Raw genomic sequence first — 17,670 nt, forward strand, 5'->3', positions numbered from 1 at the left:
GCATGGCGTATGCTCATCGGTTAGATTTTTGGTGAAGCACGGTATAAAGCATTCCTGTTGAAATCTTCCTCCTACAGTCACTAAAACCTAAGAACTCTCTCAAGTGCTACAACTTATGCCAAATGAGTAAGGCGGATTTCTAATAAAAACATTTCTGCCTTGCGCGTGTGCTTGAATAAGATAACTGGAATTGTCCTCGAGCTAAAGTTTTCACTTCACTGTTCTCCGCTGAACACTTTATTTCATAATAATCATTCCCAACAACCATTTCCTACCAAATCCAGGCCTCCTTCGCATTACGTAGATGCCAACTGTAGTTGTGTGTGCTTTGCATCTTTGACATCATGATCTGGAAGTCTCAGTGTTGCCCACCACCTTCCACAGGTGGCCTGCTTGTCTGCGCCAGAAACACCGTGTACATCAGCGCTGCGCCGATTATCTGCAACGAAGGAAAATCCGTCAGACACGGAAGCACGCCACCACCTTTTTTAACACGCTTCAAGGATACTTACACTCGTGAACGTCTGCAGATTCACGTTGAAGTAATCGTTGATGCTGAACAAGTAATCCTCTCGCTGCAAAGTGTTGACTAGTAGACAGACCTGTGAGACGGGGCGAAGGATGTCTTAGTTTCCGGGAGGTCGGCATGTCTATATGCGTGTTATGACAGGGTGATACCAAGCCTTGAACTGCATCCCACTTTACATTTGTCTCTAATGTCTTTCCGATTGTGTGCAGTAGAATGTCCCCTCCTGACCAAAAAAACTGCATCAATACTCAAACATAGTTTAAGTGGCTTCTATGTTCCCTGATTTATACTTAGATACTTTTAATTAGGGCCATAAAAAGAAATGAACTTTAATGGCAAAAGTGAAGGTGTGTGTGTGTGTGTGCGTGTGTGCGTGTGTGTGTGTGTGTGTGTGTGTGTGTGTGTGTGTGTGTGTGTGTGTGTGTGTGTGTGTGTGTGTGTGTGTGTGTGTGTGTGTGTGTGTGTGTGTGTGTGTGTGTTTGTGGGTGTGTGTGTGTGTGTGTGTGTGTGTGTGTGTGTGTTTGTGCGTGTTTGTGCGTGTGTGTGTGTGTGTGTGTGTGTGTGTGTGTGTGTGTGTGTGTGTGTGTGTGTGTGTGTGTGTGTGTGTGTGTGTGTGTGTGTGTGTGTGTGTGTGTGTGTGTGTGTGTGTGTGTGTGTGTGTGTGTGTGTGTGTGTGTGTGTGTGTGTGTGTGTGTGTGTGTGTGTGTGTGTGTGTGTGTGTGTGTGTGTGTGTGTGTCGTAACGCACTAGTAATGCAGACATTAGTGCCAACCTGATTGTTTTCCCCATCCGTATTTCGTATTTCTCGCAGTAAACGTGTCGTTTAGCAAACCACAACTTGCCAATGGAAAAGTACTCGCTCACAGGGCCCAAACCAAGACCTATGTTTAGCACACATAGGAACATCAAAACAAAACCAGACCATATGGCTTAGCTTTAATGCTCTGCAGCAGAAAGCATTATACAGATGAATAAGCTGAGGCCACAACGAGAAATGGCTTCGTCATTTAGCTTTTGTTTTCAGCGGCTAACACAAATTTCGGCCATAAGCTGAACTAACAGTGTGCTAACGCAACTATGCGGTGACTTTTTTGTGACCAGTGAAGGGCTAACATATTGCCAACCTGCGGGTGCAATAAGGAAAAATGAGAAATTTATAGGAAAACCTAAAAACGCAGATCCTTGCGAAAGTTCCATACTTTTTGCACCAGCTTTGGTGTCTCGTTCCCGAGGGGAGTGCACGAAACGTGAGTCTGCAGTCTCCACACCTGCAAAGTAATAAGCCATGTTGACTGATTGATTCTTGAGGTTCATGGTCCCGGACCAACACTAGAACAATGACACAACCCATATTACAGGGCCCCCGATCGATATTTTCGCCACGAGCGTCTCTTTCGACGATTCAGTCATTCTGCTGCTGCACCTGACGTCGCGGGTGCCCTTCCATTCGCAGCACTCACATATTAATAATATTTGGGGTTTTACGTGCCAAAACCACTTTCTGATTATGAGGCACGCCGTAGTGGAGGACTCCGGAAATTTTGACCACCTGGGGTTCTTTAACGTGCTCCTAAATCTAAGCACACGGGTGTTTTCGCATTTCGCCCCCATCGAAATGCGGCCGCCGTGGCCGGGATTCGATCCCGCGACCTCGCGCTCAGCAGCCCAACACCATAGCCACTGAGCAACCACGGCGGGTCACTCACATCTTGAAGGGACAGGAAGGCCAATGCACTTGTGAACTTGCGTTACATGAAAAGGAAAAAAAAAATCTGTCATCCACTTTAGCGTGGCACGAAGGTACGATGGAAACCCATACGGTTTCTTAGAAAAATAAAGCTTCGCAAATTGATGAAAAATTCGTGCTGGCCCCGGGTAACATCTTTCCTCAACTGCAAACCATGGTTTTTGAATGCATATACATACTTGTGTTCCAACGTCTGGTAAAAAGAGAAGCACTTTGCGAAGAATAGTGTAGTATGGATATACAAAAACAGCTCAACAAACAGCTTTTGTAAGTAGTTCACGAGTGGTAACACAGCTTCCGCTCCGTAACACAAGTACAACACATTCCGTCTGCCTGCAGCGGCTGTAGAAAAACTTGTGCAAGGTGCAATATGTCTTTACATAGGAACATATATTTTTTATGCTCAAAACATTTCGCATGTTCTCACATGCGAACATTCGAGAATCACAGAGTGCGGGAAGCTGTGAAACGTCTGTAAATACAAAAATGCTACATTTATCCATGTCGATGCTTAGCGCTCATTTTCAACCTACAAGCTTATTTGAACGCGAAGCACGATATTGAAATTCTATACCTAGAGATGATACTCATCTGTTCCTGTTCTCATATATTTTAAAAATATTAAGGCGAAAGCCGTTCTAGGCTCATAGTGAAGCTTGTGTCAGCAGAAGTGACCGCCGGAGTGTCCTCCGAAGCATCATCATGCCATATGAAGACATATTAAAGAATGAAAAATGATTGATAGGGGCAGTCAGTCAATGATAACGTTATAATAGAGATTAGTAGAGGTTAATAATTACTAGTAATGACTACTGCTGACTACTAATGACTCCAAAATGACCAATATGTCAATGGCGGCTTGTAGGCACCACATTTTATTACAAATGACTAAATATTCTTGAGTAGTAATGATTAATGAGTAGTAATGATTAATAACAACTGAAATGACTTGTAATGACTACTAATGACTATGAAACGACTAATATGTCTAACGACAACTTTTACCGACTGCAATTGATTAGAAATGATTAAAAATGCTTAGTATTCAACAGTGATGACTAATAGTGACTGAAATTACTTGTAATGACTACTAATGACTATGGTATGACCAAAATGTCTAACGACAGCTTGTAATGGCCACATTTGATTACAAGTTACTAAGAACGCTTAGTAGTGAGCAGTAATGACTAAAAGAAGAGAAGGAGACGAGGCAAAGAGAAAGAGCCGAATGATAACAGAAGGAAGAGTAGGCCTTCACTGTTCACCTCTTCAGATCTTAAGAGACCCTGTAACATTTTTAACACACTATTCGTCGTTTATTTATTTGCTGTGGCCATTTGTTCACGTCAGTCCACTGAGCCCAGATTTTATATTCTCTTATTCACTGTCTAAGAGCTTTACTGGCCTATTTCAATATCTTCGTGTTTTCTCAACTTAATCCGCCATTGTAAGCCGGAAAGTTTGTCTAATAAATATACCTTACCTACTCCTAGAGCCAGAACAAATGTTTTGAGCTGTTGGCTTGATCCTGTGTATGGACGTACAAGCGGCCTCTCATGCGCCCGGCAAAGCCCTGTGATGCTACCACTCGCACTTTCAGACCTCGCAAGGGAAGGCTACGTCAATTTATTACAATGAAAATGGGTTACACACACGTAATACACAATACGTATTGTTTCTTTAACCGTTTGTAGTGCCTGTTTAAGCCCCTCTCGTGCCTAAAATGACGTTTTAGGTTTCTGTCTTGAGCACCTAAAGTTATCATAGCTAAGTACATACAGGGGCCGTGGTAGCCGCAATCGAGAATCAAAACCGCGTCGTCGTGTTTAGCATCACGGTACCAGAATCACAGAACGCGACGAGGTGAGCCAATGATGCAATTAATTGAATGTTCATGCTGTGGTTGCTTAGCGATTAGTAAATTACGCTTCACTCGACATTGTGGGTTCGACTCCCAGGCGCGGCACCCCCATTCCGATCGGGGAGAAGTGCAAGAAAGCTGGTTCTCAATGGTGCTCAAATGGTGCTCAAAGGTGCTCAATGCAGTCACCGCCACCCACTTGGCGTGCTTACATTTTTTTAGATAATTCACGAATTTAAATGCAAATGTTTGCACACACCATAAGGCCCTATAGTCATTGGCTAGTAGTACTGGGGCCATTCACACTATGGCCGGCGATGTCATTCATACTGTAAGCGGTACACTTGCCTTTAGGTGCACACTGAAGTCATCACTCAAATGAAAGTGCCTGAGCGTTTTTGCATTCATCCCTCAAAGTGTGGCAGGCGTGAGTCCGAAACTGACTCCCGATGTCGGAGCTAATGGAAGTGAGGCAGAAAGTTGGGCGAGTTGGCTCAGGTTCATGGTTCGCAAACTCAACACATACGGACAGAATAAAGGACAAAGATACCAACACACAGCTAGTTGAAGTACCATCCACCACGATGGCTCCGTAACTAAAGCGTTTGGCTGCTGAGTAGCAGGCAGCGTTGGCCAGATGGCGAAACCATTGCTGCGTCTCACCCCAATGCTCCCGACGCCTCTGCAAGGCTTCACCTCATATAATAAGAAGCACAAGGCTAGAGACATAGCCAGAGGCACACAAGTGATTATCAGTCAATCAGTTCTGCAACGTCTTCAGCCATTTCACCTTCTTGTTGTGATTGCTCTGTCATTCCGGCTTTATACGGCTGAACACAACGTCATTCGTATGATTTTTGGGCGCAGCGTCCACGGTGCAGATGAGATTGCGAGTGGCACGATTAGTCCTTTTTATGACAGTGATCGGCCTTTGCGATGTACTGAGATTGATGAGCACGTTCAATAAACCCACGTTGCACATTATATATTTATAATGTACCGTCCTCCGCAATGACGTCCTTCATTGCCATGTCCATATTTGGGGCATTAAGCTCTGCCCGTGATTGTTACTAAGGTCAACGCATACGAAAGTTGTGGCATTCTACCCTCGTAACCCTAGTCATAGAATGAAAGAAATGCTCTTTTAAGTTGGCACGTGTTTAAATTGTAAACATTTTACGGGTGTGCATAGGAGACATTTTGCTGTTCAAGAAACCAAAACGGCAAACGCAGCAGGGCATCTAGTACTCGCATCGTCGGCGAAGCAGTGGGCCAGTGCGGTTGGCAGCAGCAGACTGGCGAAGTGCATGCCCCCACTGCCCAGGAAGAATATCTTGTTGACCAGCGTCACATTCGGCATCAGGCAGTAGATGATGGCGGCACAAAACAGTGATGCCGTATAGCCGTAGGTGAATAGCAGGCCAGGCCCCAGGATGACGCCAGTCTCGTGTAGACACTCCCTCAGGCTATGGAGCTGGGCGCGACACTGCTCCGTCAGCACGGCCTTCCTGTAGAAGACCGACACTGCGGTCACGTGGTAGAGTCGAGCCAATCTTCCGAAATCACTGGGTTTAACTTTCGACTGCAATCAACTGGCTTTAAAGCACGCTCTCTGGATATTTGTTTTCTGTAATTTTCGCAACGCACGCGTACTAAGGAAAATAAGGAACAGGCAGAGGGTGAAGGAATGCTCTTTCACTTGTCTGTTCGTTATTTCCTTAATATACAAGCCATGTCATTATCACTGAAATGAACCATTACAAACTCACCCAAGTTTCAATGTTAGCACTGTCCTAACTGATTTCGACTACCACGAGTTATGCAACCTCCACCCACAAATGAGGGACAGTGACTTAAGCTATATTATTACATTATCCTTCTGCAATATCAGAAAGATCGCCTGCGACGTTGGTGAAGGCTTTTACGAGTCCTAAAATATGCAAGAAATCCATTAATACTGGTGATGCCATCTTCTAGTTCCTGCGCGAGGTCCCGTAAGGCCACGTATTTGAAGTTTCAATAGCGTCTTCTTACCTGAACTAGTTCACTGTTTATCGATCCAGAATAAATTAAACACAATTTCGCGTTTCTCGTGCGGCAACCACCATCTGATTATGAGGCACACCATATAGTCGGGAAACTAGGATTAATTCCTACCACATAGGCTTCTTGAACGAGAACTAAAATCTTGGCACACAAAACACCTGTTTGTTAACCTGAGCTTCGTCCATTGCGGCAATGAAATTGCCGCGCCACTGACCGCTCGAGGCACCTTGCGTGATTTCGCGGGCTTATTTCAAGCTCAAGCGCCAAACGTGTGTGTCGACTGTGTTCTTCTTTTGTCCTGTTTCTGATGCGCTAGCCTTTCGCCTCCATCATGAGAACCAAGAAGCCCAATCTGCAATTTCAGTAGTATCCCGTACTGAGCAACAGAAAGCTGTGTCGTCAGCTTTTCCTGTTCCTCCACAGTTTTCTCTTTGGCGCGTTTCATCAGATTATCGTATTCTTTATTTTATTGTGCCCTCAAGACCGAAGTATTACAGAGGTAGTGGGTAAAAAACATACACAAGTAGATAAACAAAGCAGTAAGAAATGGTTAGTTATTACAGCAAAATTGATTAGTTAATTGTATCCGGGAGTGATGATGTCTGATAAGGCAGAACGAAACTTTGAGTTGTCCTTGATTGCGACAACTGCTCCAGAAGGTGGTTCCATTCCTGAGAGGTCCTGGGAAAAAATGATTCCTTACAGGTTATGGTGCGGCATTGAATGATTCCAACCTTATGGCTATGATAAATGCGAGAGGAAATGTAGGTAGGAGAAGGCATAAGATTATCGCGCAGGTAGGAATTGTGGAAATATAGTTTATGAAATAAAGCAAGGCGAAAGCACTTACGCCGGCCTGAGAGAGGAGCAAGCAGTAAAGAGTTTTTTATGGCAGTTACGCTTGATGTGCGGTTGTAATTGCTATGAATGAAACGTGCGGCATTGTTTTGGATTCGTTCAAGTGACTGAATAAGGCTTTCGAGGTGCGGATCCCAGATGGATGAGGCGTACTCTATTTTACTCCTAATAAGCATTTTGTATAGGATTAATTTGAGAAATTTTAGAAATTCCAATATTTGAGAAATTATTTAGTTAATTAAAATTGTATATTTATTTAGGCGTAATGTAAAAAAGATAATGTATCTCCAAGCGTCGGCAAACAACCTTACCTTGGTTCGGCGCAACTACGTGGCATTTGCGTATTGTTAAACATTGGTGCATGATGGCTGTGACACCCTGTATATTCAGGCACGAATCACGCGCGGGCTGTGCGTCGGCGCCGCTAGACACGGCGTATGCAAAAGGTGGGTTAAATTGGAGCCAGGCTGCATGCACGCCTCATACACGACGCCTGCCGACAGTTGCATTATAGCGCGTGGCTACAATTTTTCAATTCGCTACCGTCAGCATTCATCAGAAGATGGGTTTTGCCGGAATACTTTTTTCAAAGGTTAGCATTTTACTGTCTAACCTGATCTAGTCTGGCTCTTCGTAGAGTCCTTCTGTACCACGTCAACTGGGGCTTACTGTTCAGGTGCCATGGTGGCGGAGCTCAGGCACTCCTTGATCTCCCGCCCGATGCATTGCAGGTGGAAGCGGAACACGGCGAACGAATACGACATGCACAGTCGGGGTCCCAGGCACTGCGGCACGATGATCACGATGTACCAGGATCCAAGGCCCCGCGAGTACATCTTCATCAGCGGCGAAGCCTTGTCCTGCAGCATCGACGCGCCGCAGTCGGTGGCCACCGCCAGCGACATGCACACGCCAACAAGCATAGCCTGCGAATACGTCATCCGAGGACAGCGTCGAGCCGTTGCGGCTCTAAAGCGCGAGGAACCACACGTTCTGCAATGTGCGGCTAAGCAGCCATCGCATCCCTTATTTAACATTAATACAGCGATCTCTCTCTCTTTCTTCTTTTCCGTTCATTTTTGTTGCGATAGCAATGGTATGGACACTACAGGTGCATTTCAGGCGTCAGTGCGGGTGTCGGCTTCGCCGTAGCCGTGAGGTTCCGCATAAAGTCCAAGGACAATAAATCGTCGCCGCGTGCCGTTGGCTGTATGTGCGAGTGAAAGCGTGCAAGGGTGAGCCGGTGATCGCTGCTCAACCTCCCGCACGCAATGGCCGAAAGCAGGGAGGAAGAGCGCCACCTTCCGTCGCGCATAAGGCTTCGGGGGTAGCGGTGCGAGAAGGGGCGCGTTCTACTCTGGGCGGCGCGGTCGCCACACGCGCCCGGCCGCACCGCGGCATCTTGACAGCCATCCTCGACAGGTACAGAAACCGCGTTCCGCTGTTTTTTCTCGGCGCACTTAGCGTTGATGCGAGCGGCTGCCCCAAGGTCAATTCGCTCGCTGCTGCTGCTGCGTTTCCTCAGCGCGGCGTTTTCGCAGCGAGTTTCCGCGGTCATTGAGTGAGATATGTTCATCTTGGCTTATGCATGCGTGATACCATGTTTGTTAGTTTAGTTAGTATGCCTATGTTTACAAGTTTGTATTGCCGATAAAACCACGATTCGTACTTTGTACAGCTGTCCAATAATTTGCTATCACAATCGATCTTTCGCCTTTCAGGCGAAAGCGCGACTTTTTTCTTAAGTTCCGGCGCTAATTATAAAAAAAGTCGTCTTTTCACTTTGTCCCCCGGTACGATCGTCTACCGCTCCTGTATTTAATAATAATAATAATAATAATAATAATAATAATAATAATAATATTAATAATAATAATAATGCTACAAGCCCAGAGACAACTCGCATTCGACGATCTCAATATCGTGAATGTCCTCTTTAAGTCTGGTTGAGATGAGAAACACAGACTGCGCATGAATAAACTATTTGGGCAGAAAGTTATAAACGATACCCATAATAATATATAATTATGGCGTTATTTTGTATACGGCTACGATATGCCAAAGTGAACTATCTACACGCGAGTATAGCGTTTGTGTTGTCCTCCCCCCCCCCCTCCGATCTCAGCCTTGCTTACTTTCCCGCTCGGTATACTCATCTTGAATGAAATCAATCTATAGCCTGACTTGCTCTACCAGTGCACTATAAACTGCAAAATAACTTACGCCGCTAAAAGTGAATAACGGTGTACATCGGTCCATAGCTTAGAACTTTTTGTAATAGTTAAGGGTTATTGACCAATTCACACCCTTATTCATATTTAAGTGCCTAATTTATTCCCAGTCATGGTGTGGAACATGTAATGCTTTGCAGCAGTGGGGCTGCGTTCATTTTGCATCAGTAAAATTTGTTGCTGGGCGAGTTGTTTGAAGACTGAGGGTTGCATAATAGCCCGACTAGGAAACAGACATAGGAATGATGTAAAAACTGGTGCTAAACTTCAACATCTTATTCTGATAGCTTAGCTCAAGGAATACGATGAACGCGCATGCGTGCAGCTGTCGTGTCAAGAACTCAATATATTGCACAGCAGTGGTGACACGTTGGCGCGAGAGTTGTTGGAATGCTTTCGTATTCAAAAAGCAGGCGCGAACTACATTACCAACACTTCTGTTTTTCTTTTGAGGAACAAGATGCTATGATCATATTCATTCGACTCTGCATGCATTTGTGGCATTTGTTGTATTTTGTCCGACTGCGTCACTCCACTCTCAGAATAAAAAGTTGGAGCTTAGATCCCGCTCAGTTAACTTCTACTCCTTCTTTCTTATGTTGGTGTTTCTTTGTCGTGCTATTATGCACCCCTTTGTCTTGCACCATTTGGAGCTACCAGCAAACGGTCCTTAATGGCGTTCTGTTGTACGTATTCACATCCAGCTTTTGTCGGCATTTCAGAGGCTTCGTGAACCAATTTTCACCCACAAGTGTAAGTGGCCCGTTAGTGAAATCGTCGAAGGTTCAAGCCGCGAAGGAGGCAAGTGCCGGAGAAGGAAGGTGCCTGTAGGCAGAGAAGATAATCGCGCGCAGGGGCAAGTACGAAGCAGCGCGCTAAGCGTGCGGCGAAGCAACGTCTATGTTGCGTTGAGCGAAGTGCGGAAGTAGAAAAGAGGCAAAGCGTCACGGAGGAGGAGGGTAGGCGGAGGCGCGCTGGGTGAACCTCTTCTGACAGTTGCTACGGGTACTGTCTGCAATATGGGCGCCCCGTATTCGTCTCGTGACGACATCGGCCCCGCGCGCCGCGCGCTGCATTCGAATGAATGCCGTGCGACGGTGAGTCGACGATGGCGGCTCAACCTCGCGCTCGCATGGGAGGAAAGCAGGGAGGAAGTCCGCTGTCTTCCCAACGGAGAGGGGGGCGGGAGCGCGCTATACGCAGCTGTAGGCTGCGTATAGCACGGCCGCGTGAGCCCTATCTTGAAAGTGATCTGCGATGCGTACAGTCTATGCCTCTAGCCACACTTAAAGCCCCTCCATCCACACGTCATTGCCGCTTTCGCCTAAGTAGTGCAAACCGTCGGTGTGCCTCGCTTTTCCTTCATTCGTCGCTCATACCGGAAAAGCTTTTTTCTTTTCTGACGTTGTAACAGTTCTATAATACGGACGCCCCAAGCAAAAGCATGTTGGTTAGCAAGTATGAATGCTGTCAAACACAGGCAAAACATTTCAATCTTGTTCTGAATGCGGTCCCGATACGTCAGGCTGAGGTCTGCGACGTTATTATGACATCATGATTCGGCGTAATTTGCGCTACTCTCGTAGCAGTAAATTGTATAAGTTTCCGTACTTTTATGTGCCTAAACCACGAGCTAATTATAAGGCGCGCCGTGCCGGGGAACTGAGGAATAATTTTGACCCCCGGGAGTTCTTTAACGCATCTAACGCATAGTACACGTGCGTTTTTGAAACGCGGACCCAGAAAAATGTGAACGCCAGAAATACTGCCGCCGCGGCCGGGATTTGATCCCACGACTTTGGGCATAACAGCGCAACACCATAGCCTCTAAGCCACCATGACGGGTGTGCAGCAGCAGGATTAGGTATGAAAATGTCGCTCATAAAAAAATTTATCAAGAATGCTGCACGCATTTTTTGGCTGTGAGCGGCGGAGTGGTCTCAGCAGAGTGAGCTAGTGCATTATGACGTCATGACGCGTCGACCATCTCCGTGCGGAAGCCGAAGGCGGTTCGAAGACGAATGTATTACAGTAACATAGTTAGGGCGTTTTGAAGCTTGTCATTGTTATTTTCTACGGTTTAGACTGTTTCAGCCTTCACTTTGCGTCAAACAAAAGTCGGAAATGTTGTTTCGCAACTGCTTTTGAGGTTGCACATTTAACTTTGCGGGAAGGGCAGATACTCATACCGCAGGCTTTGAACATTGTGTGCCTTTGTCTAGTGCTGTATTTCTTTTTGTTTATTCGCTCTTACCGCATGTAATAAGCTTTCTATCGTAAGGCAAACTATCGGCGCTCACGTAAAAGGTCATCACACCAACGGCGTACAGCTTCGTGCGGCGCTTGGAGCCGGGCGGTGTTCGCAGCCGCCTCTCGATCTCGGAACACTTGACGATCAGGCCCCGCAGCCTTGGAGCACGCACCAGTGCCATGGTGTAGTTGACGATGCTTTCGAGCACCACGCAGCTCACGTAGCAAGCGTACGCCATGGCATGGAAGCGGTCGGCGTCGCTCAGCTGGCGGCTGCAATTTTCGTACTCGACCACTGCCGCGAAGCCCATGGCTGCAATCGGGAACCGTAAAGAGTCACGGTTATCGACTGGACGTTTTTACTGCGTCATGCACAAATGCGAGCCTTTAAGGCTAAACCCCCATGAGCGCGATCTTGTGCGCGACAGCGACGAGCGACGGCTTCGAGCGACGGATCGGGCCGTCGCTTGAACAGATCGCGCGGTCTTGTCGCGCGATCGCTCAGTTCTGCAAATCTAGAGTCCGTCGCTCGTCGCCCGGAAGTGCTATGAGCGACTGGCCAATAGCGCGAAGCCGGAACTGGTTGTACATAGCCCAAGTATTTCCGATTGTCGCACGGAACGAGCAAACGATTGAATTTTCATACGTGCAAGGATAAGAATCTACTGGAAGATCTTCAGCATTATTTTATGCTGGTTTTTACTGCGAATCACATCAACTGAAGTTAATAAAGCACGCGTCACGCTAGTTTCGGCGCCTATACTGCTGCCCTCATACCGACAACACTGGAGAGATGTCGCTCGAAATCGTCGCTCGCATGGGTGCGACTTGTATAGGCGACGAGCGAACGCGACAGTCATCTCCATCGCGTCGGTTGTCGCTATCGCGCGCAAGATCGCTTGCATGGTGTTTATACTTTAAAAGGTAGACCCGACCAGCGCATGCAAGAGAGGAGGGAACGAAAGTAGGAGTCCTGGCATGCGGCTGCGATAGGCCCAACAGAAACGCGACCGCATTTGTAAACGTGGTCTATTTTATGGTCACTCCTCATAACCGTCTTCGTCTGTCCCTCCGCCCCCTCCCCATTCTTGATCAGGCGGGAGCCGAAAGAGGAGTCTATTTCTAGCAGACTTCTCTGCCATATTGTAAAGTCCTTTCTCCCTCTCTCTCTCTCTCTCTCTCTCTCTCTCTCTCTCTCTCTCTCTCTCTCTCTCTCTCGGCGTTACATGAATTTGGCGAGGAACGTTCCCCAAGAGTAAGGCTTGACACCCGATCACTCACCAATGCTTCCGAAGAGGCAAAACAATGTGAAGCAGGTGAACCAACTACGCTGCAAGCTGTGCACCTTAGTCCAGTCGTCCGATTCGAGGCCACCCAGGAAGCAGGCGCCGATGGCCTTGTTGTACAGCCCGATGTAGCGGAACCCGGCGTAGAAGAGGCCGCTTTCGCCCTTGTTATGCGGCCAGTTTTCGATTGTTTTGCACACTGTACTCACGTCCGACGGCTGCTCGCTTCCACTGGGACCGCAGCGCTTCCAGGGCATGATGTCAGAGAGTTTCCGCTTCATCTGGACCAAGAGGACAATTGGGAGAGATGTGACCTCCCGTTTGTGCAAAGCACATCACGTGATCTTCGCGGGTGCGCAGTTTCGCGTGATTGACTAGGACGAAATGTCGGCAATTTGTTGTTCCTTTTTATGGAAATTAGCTGATCCCGCGAAGATAGGCCACTGATGGATCGGCTGTCCCGAATATGAAAATTAAATATCTGGTCAGTGAGAGATGTCAAAAAAACAAAAGAGTGCAAATAAACCCGACTCTTGTCCACACCTGTATGAGGTGGGATGCAGGTGTGGATCTCAACGCACCTCACACAGGTGCGTTGAGATCCACAACTGCTGTGATTGTTTTTGTAAAAATGAACACATTTACCCTAAAAATCTTAAACTGTCTACGAAAGAAATTACGTTCTTTTCCTAAATATGTTCTTTTCAGGGTAAAAGGTACGCAATTACCTGCAAACAGTAGACGTTCGGAACGCCACTACCATAGCTATTTTCATTCCATATAAACGGCAAGTAACCTACAGAGAAAAGTGACAATAAGTGCAGGTACATAAGTCCCCAACCTATCGATAAACATTCTGGAGACTACAGTAAAACATATATTGGCGTTCTGTAGATATGCTAAAAAGAGGGTGGCATCTCGAAGGATTGTCACAGCGAAAATGGCATTTTGCTGCCTACCATAAACAGACTCCCACAGCCACTACTTTTCAGCTGAGGAGATTACAAGTGGGAAAACGGGCGAAAACATTTATTTCGCAGCACCTTAAAATTCTAGGTGTTCAAAGTTAGAAATGCAGCACCTTGAATCAGTACATTAAGTTAGACCGGTAAGGTTTTCTTTGAAAAATCTAGTCTTCTCACTAATTTCGCGGTGCTAGTTTGGTTATTAGAAGAAAAAAATGTAAGTGAAACTTCAATTTCTCGCCAGAATTACATTGCGCATACATAAGTGTGACGTCACAAATTTCAAAGTAGTTCTTTGTGAGTGCATTGAGCCACTGTATTCCAACGAAATTTTCTGACTTACTAAGTTCAATCTTCGCACCTTTAAAGATAAAATGTAGTCTCATATTTACCCATATAATGTAAATGGGCCCTAGCAGAAGTCGCACAAGTACATGACGTCATGGCGCAATGATGCGGGAACTTCAAGACAGCATCGCCACCTGTATTCTGTTTCCGCGTTTTCTTGTGTTTTCAGCTTATGAAGCTTCCTCTTTCACTAAGCGCCTACAAATACAGGTAAATTTACTTTTTTCTGGTTCTTTTAAAGAATTACCATTCAGGTTGGAGATATATTACAGCAAATCTGTCTAAGGCTAGGATCCCGGAAATATTGCGTGTTCGCCCCGTCGACAGAAAACTCAGATGGGCCTTTCAAAAGATGAAGCGCCAACAGTGGGCACACTAGGAAGGAACAAAGACGGGACAAGGCGCTAGTCCTCTCTGGAAGCACCTTGTCCTGTCTTCGTTCCTTCCTAGTGTGCCTTCGCTGTTGGCGCTTTCATCTTTTGAAAGCTATGCACCAACTAGCCCCACAACGTGTTTAGCTCAGATGGGCCGATCCCGGCCGCTGTGCAGGGCCAAGAGGCAGAGGCATGAAGCGAACACGCATTACATCTTTCGTTTCACTGCGAGACGCAAAAATTAGGACAGCCGTCAAACCACATGATTGATGACGAAATGAGCGCACTTCCTCGTTTATCAACGTACGTTGCCGCCAATATCTTGCCCGTGGTCGTTGTAGAAAACTTTAACGCAGACATCTCAAAATGGGGAAAAAAGCAGCCGTTAACCTACTTCCTGGGAAAACACAGGTGTGCATCATAGCGACCACTAAGCACTTGTAGCAGTTATTTCAATGTAATAAATAAAATAAAGTCTTTGTAAACTGCACTCAAACGTGTGTTTGTGTCATTTACCACTTCGAAGAGCATTGTGGGTAATGGCCGCACATCATGGGATTGGTGTTTGACAAGTTGCAGTGCATTAGGCGCAACACATCTGCAGTTTCGCTGACCAACCACCTTCTCAGGAGTGAGTTAGTGGTGATTTTTATATTTTAAAACCTTGCGACCCTTTATTCGCAATATCTTAAGCATTCAAGTACACCAGAGTTGGAAGAATGCCCCCACCATACTAATTTATTAGAAGGGAGACGTTAACGAAGTGAACCATTACTTTCCTTTTATTGTTGTACAACATAGTCACCAACAATATTGCTATTAAAATCAGAGTGACACATGACTTTAGTCAGCGCGAAGATTGTGTTTAGGAATGCGCATTGTACAATGAATCACATCCGTAAGGTAATTGAGAAATCTCCAGAGCACAGCCAACCTCTTCGCATGACTGTCGCAGATGGCGAAAATGGGCATTTCTTTCAGTAGAGTTGCCTGCATTCATTGAGGCATTGCGCAGTCAAGTCACGCATGAAGTATACGTAACACAGTGTATTCGCAAATATGTATAAAGATTCCAAAACTGCTTCACTTCTCTACAAGAACACCGCAAAAATAACGATAAAGAGAAGGGTCAGGCGAAAACACGTAATCTCTTTAATGATATTCACGCATCCCTAAAGAACTATTTAAGCTACTAGACTGCGAAGGACAGAGCGACAATCAACGGCGAACATGTACACCACCTGCGCTCTGTGCATAACTTTTGTTTGTTCAGCAACGCTGGAGATTACTTGCAAAAACTGATTGAGGACCTTAGGTGACCAAATGTAAGGCTAAGGTTGAAGATTTATCTGTAGAAGACAAAGTTAATGTTGAATAGCCTGGCGAGACAGCTATATTTCATGATTGGCATTCAATGTATGTAATCCGTGTGAGAGTACGTTTATCTAGACGGATTACTTACAGTTCACGCTCAGTATGAAAACAAAGCTGCCCTGAGGATAAACGATGGGTTCAATAACGTGCAAGAAGGCATTAGCCAACAATTCAAAAGTTAAAGTAGCACGAAACACACGGGACGGGAAGAAGACATGGACAACAAGGCTTCTTACCACATCGTGCGTTTCACGCTGCAGTCTAACATCGTAATGATGTACCAATCAGCCCAAATATCTACTCTTCTAGAACCCAATAATGTCCGACAGCTCACTTCTTTTGAAACGTCTGCAGTCATTGCATTCTGCCAGTACTAACATACTTGGCCGAAACTAGGAAGTTAACAAAGGAACTAGAGAAAGAACTTAAAAGCTGAGCAAGTAGCGTTATAATGAAAATTATTAGGCGTAAGCTTAAGAGACATGAATACAGTGGTGTGGATTTAAAGAAAAATTGGCAGAGACACTTAAGACTGCTTACGTGTGGGCATTAATGTCGCTTTGGTGAAATGTTTTAGATCCATGTTTCCGACATGCGCGAAGCTCTGCACGCTTGAAATGTTCGACAACGTAGCAGGGCGGAAATGGTGAAATATTCTCATTGGACGGAACGGACATCATCACGCTCACGATGCGGTCTAAGTAAACTGCGCACATGACGGGACCGTAACTGAAAAGAGTTGGCCGTGTTCGCACAGCGTCAGTCGCTTCACGGTTGTCAATGCACGCACTATAGGCACACGTATAGTCAGGCAGAGCCGGGGAGCCACCGCGGCGTCATACGGAAAAGCCTCCGGATCTACCGGTAAGAATCTTATTCCACGTGGATCTAAAGGTAAATTTTTCTTTAAATTCCTTCGTAGCACATCCCAGAAAAGGATGGGATCCCATCAATCTAGAAACGCATGCTATCCTTTCAGGTTTCTTGCATAAGAAGCAGTTAATGGACCACGCGACAAAAATACCCCTGTTATGCATCCATGTTTTAACTGTTAATGTGTTAGTGCGTAGTTTAAAGAAAAAAGTTTTTGCCGAAGCGTGTGCTGGCATTCTTTTAACCATTTTGAGGACATCTCCTGGGCCTCCACGGTTTGACATACGGTAAATCGGTACAGGGAGTATAGTGTCAATTAGGTCCTTATATAGTTTTTTTCACAGTAACATTGGCGAGATACTGCACTGAAAACCGCGCATTCAACATTCTGTACGCAAGCACGACTTCTCGCAGGTAACCTTTAATGGCACCATTCATTGCTTCACACGAGCATACAACAAATCCTGGAAGGTGACGACATAAAAGCACTTGCATAACTGTGCGAAGGAACCCGTCATTCTGATCGCGAAGGCACATAAAGCGTGACACAACTTGTCGCACAAACAAATGTGCCAAACCAAGCGCCCCTTTCTTTACTTGCAAGAACCCCGGAGAACAAGGTTCAATCTCAGCCCAGAACTAAGTGTGCCAGATTTTCTTTTCAATGCCACTGATTTATTCCGTTTACGGGAACCTCCCCGAGAGATTCGACCTCAGTACGAGAATCTTTTTTTCTTTTTGCGTGTTTTACTCTTTGCACTGCCGACCATTTTTGGCACCATATTTCGGCCACGCCAACTAGGATGGATTTTCGCGTAATGGGCCTATGATATTTCTGCATCAAAACGCAAGCGAGAGTAGCCGATAATGTTGCAGACATCAAGAGTTCAAAAAGGGAGCTGGCGGGCCATAAATGTTCCATAAGGCT

The 17,670-nt window shown here is 45.9% G+C and overlaps 1 protein-coding gene across 1 annotated transcript; it reads right to left on the minus strand.

Moving 5' to 3' along the window:
* Positions 1 to 212: 212 nt before the first annotated feature.
* Positions 213 to 13,079, minus strand: LOC142563676 (uncharacterized). Its single transcript, XM_075674268.1, has 7 exons — positions 12,804 to 13,079; positions 11,573 to 11,835; positions 7,711 to 7,967; positions 5,386 to 5,645; positions 1,729 to 1,797; positions 513 to 602; positions 213 to 439 (listed from the first exon to the last, which is right to left on the minus strand). The coding sequence occupies exons 1-7, from the start codon at positions 13,063 to 13,065 to the stop codon at positions 297 to 299; spliced, it is 1,344 nt and encodes a 447-aa protein (XP_075530383.1). The 5' UTR covers positions 13,066 to 13,079; the 3' UTR covers positions 213 to 296.
* Between the last annotated feature and the right edge of the window lie 4,591 nt (positions 13,080 to 17,670).

This window comes from Dermacentor variabilis, chromosome 11 (genome assembly GCF_050947875.1).
Source record: "Dermacentor variabilis isolate Ectoservices chromosome 11, ASM5094787v1, whole genome shotgun sequence".
Lineage (NCBI taxonomy): Eukaryota > Metazoa > Arthropoda > Arachnida > Ixodida > Ixodidae > Dermacentor > Dermacentor variabilis.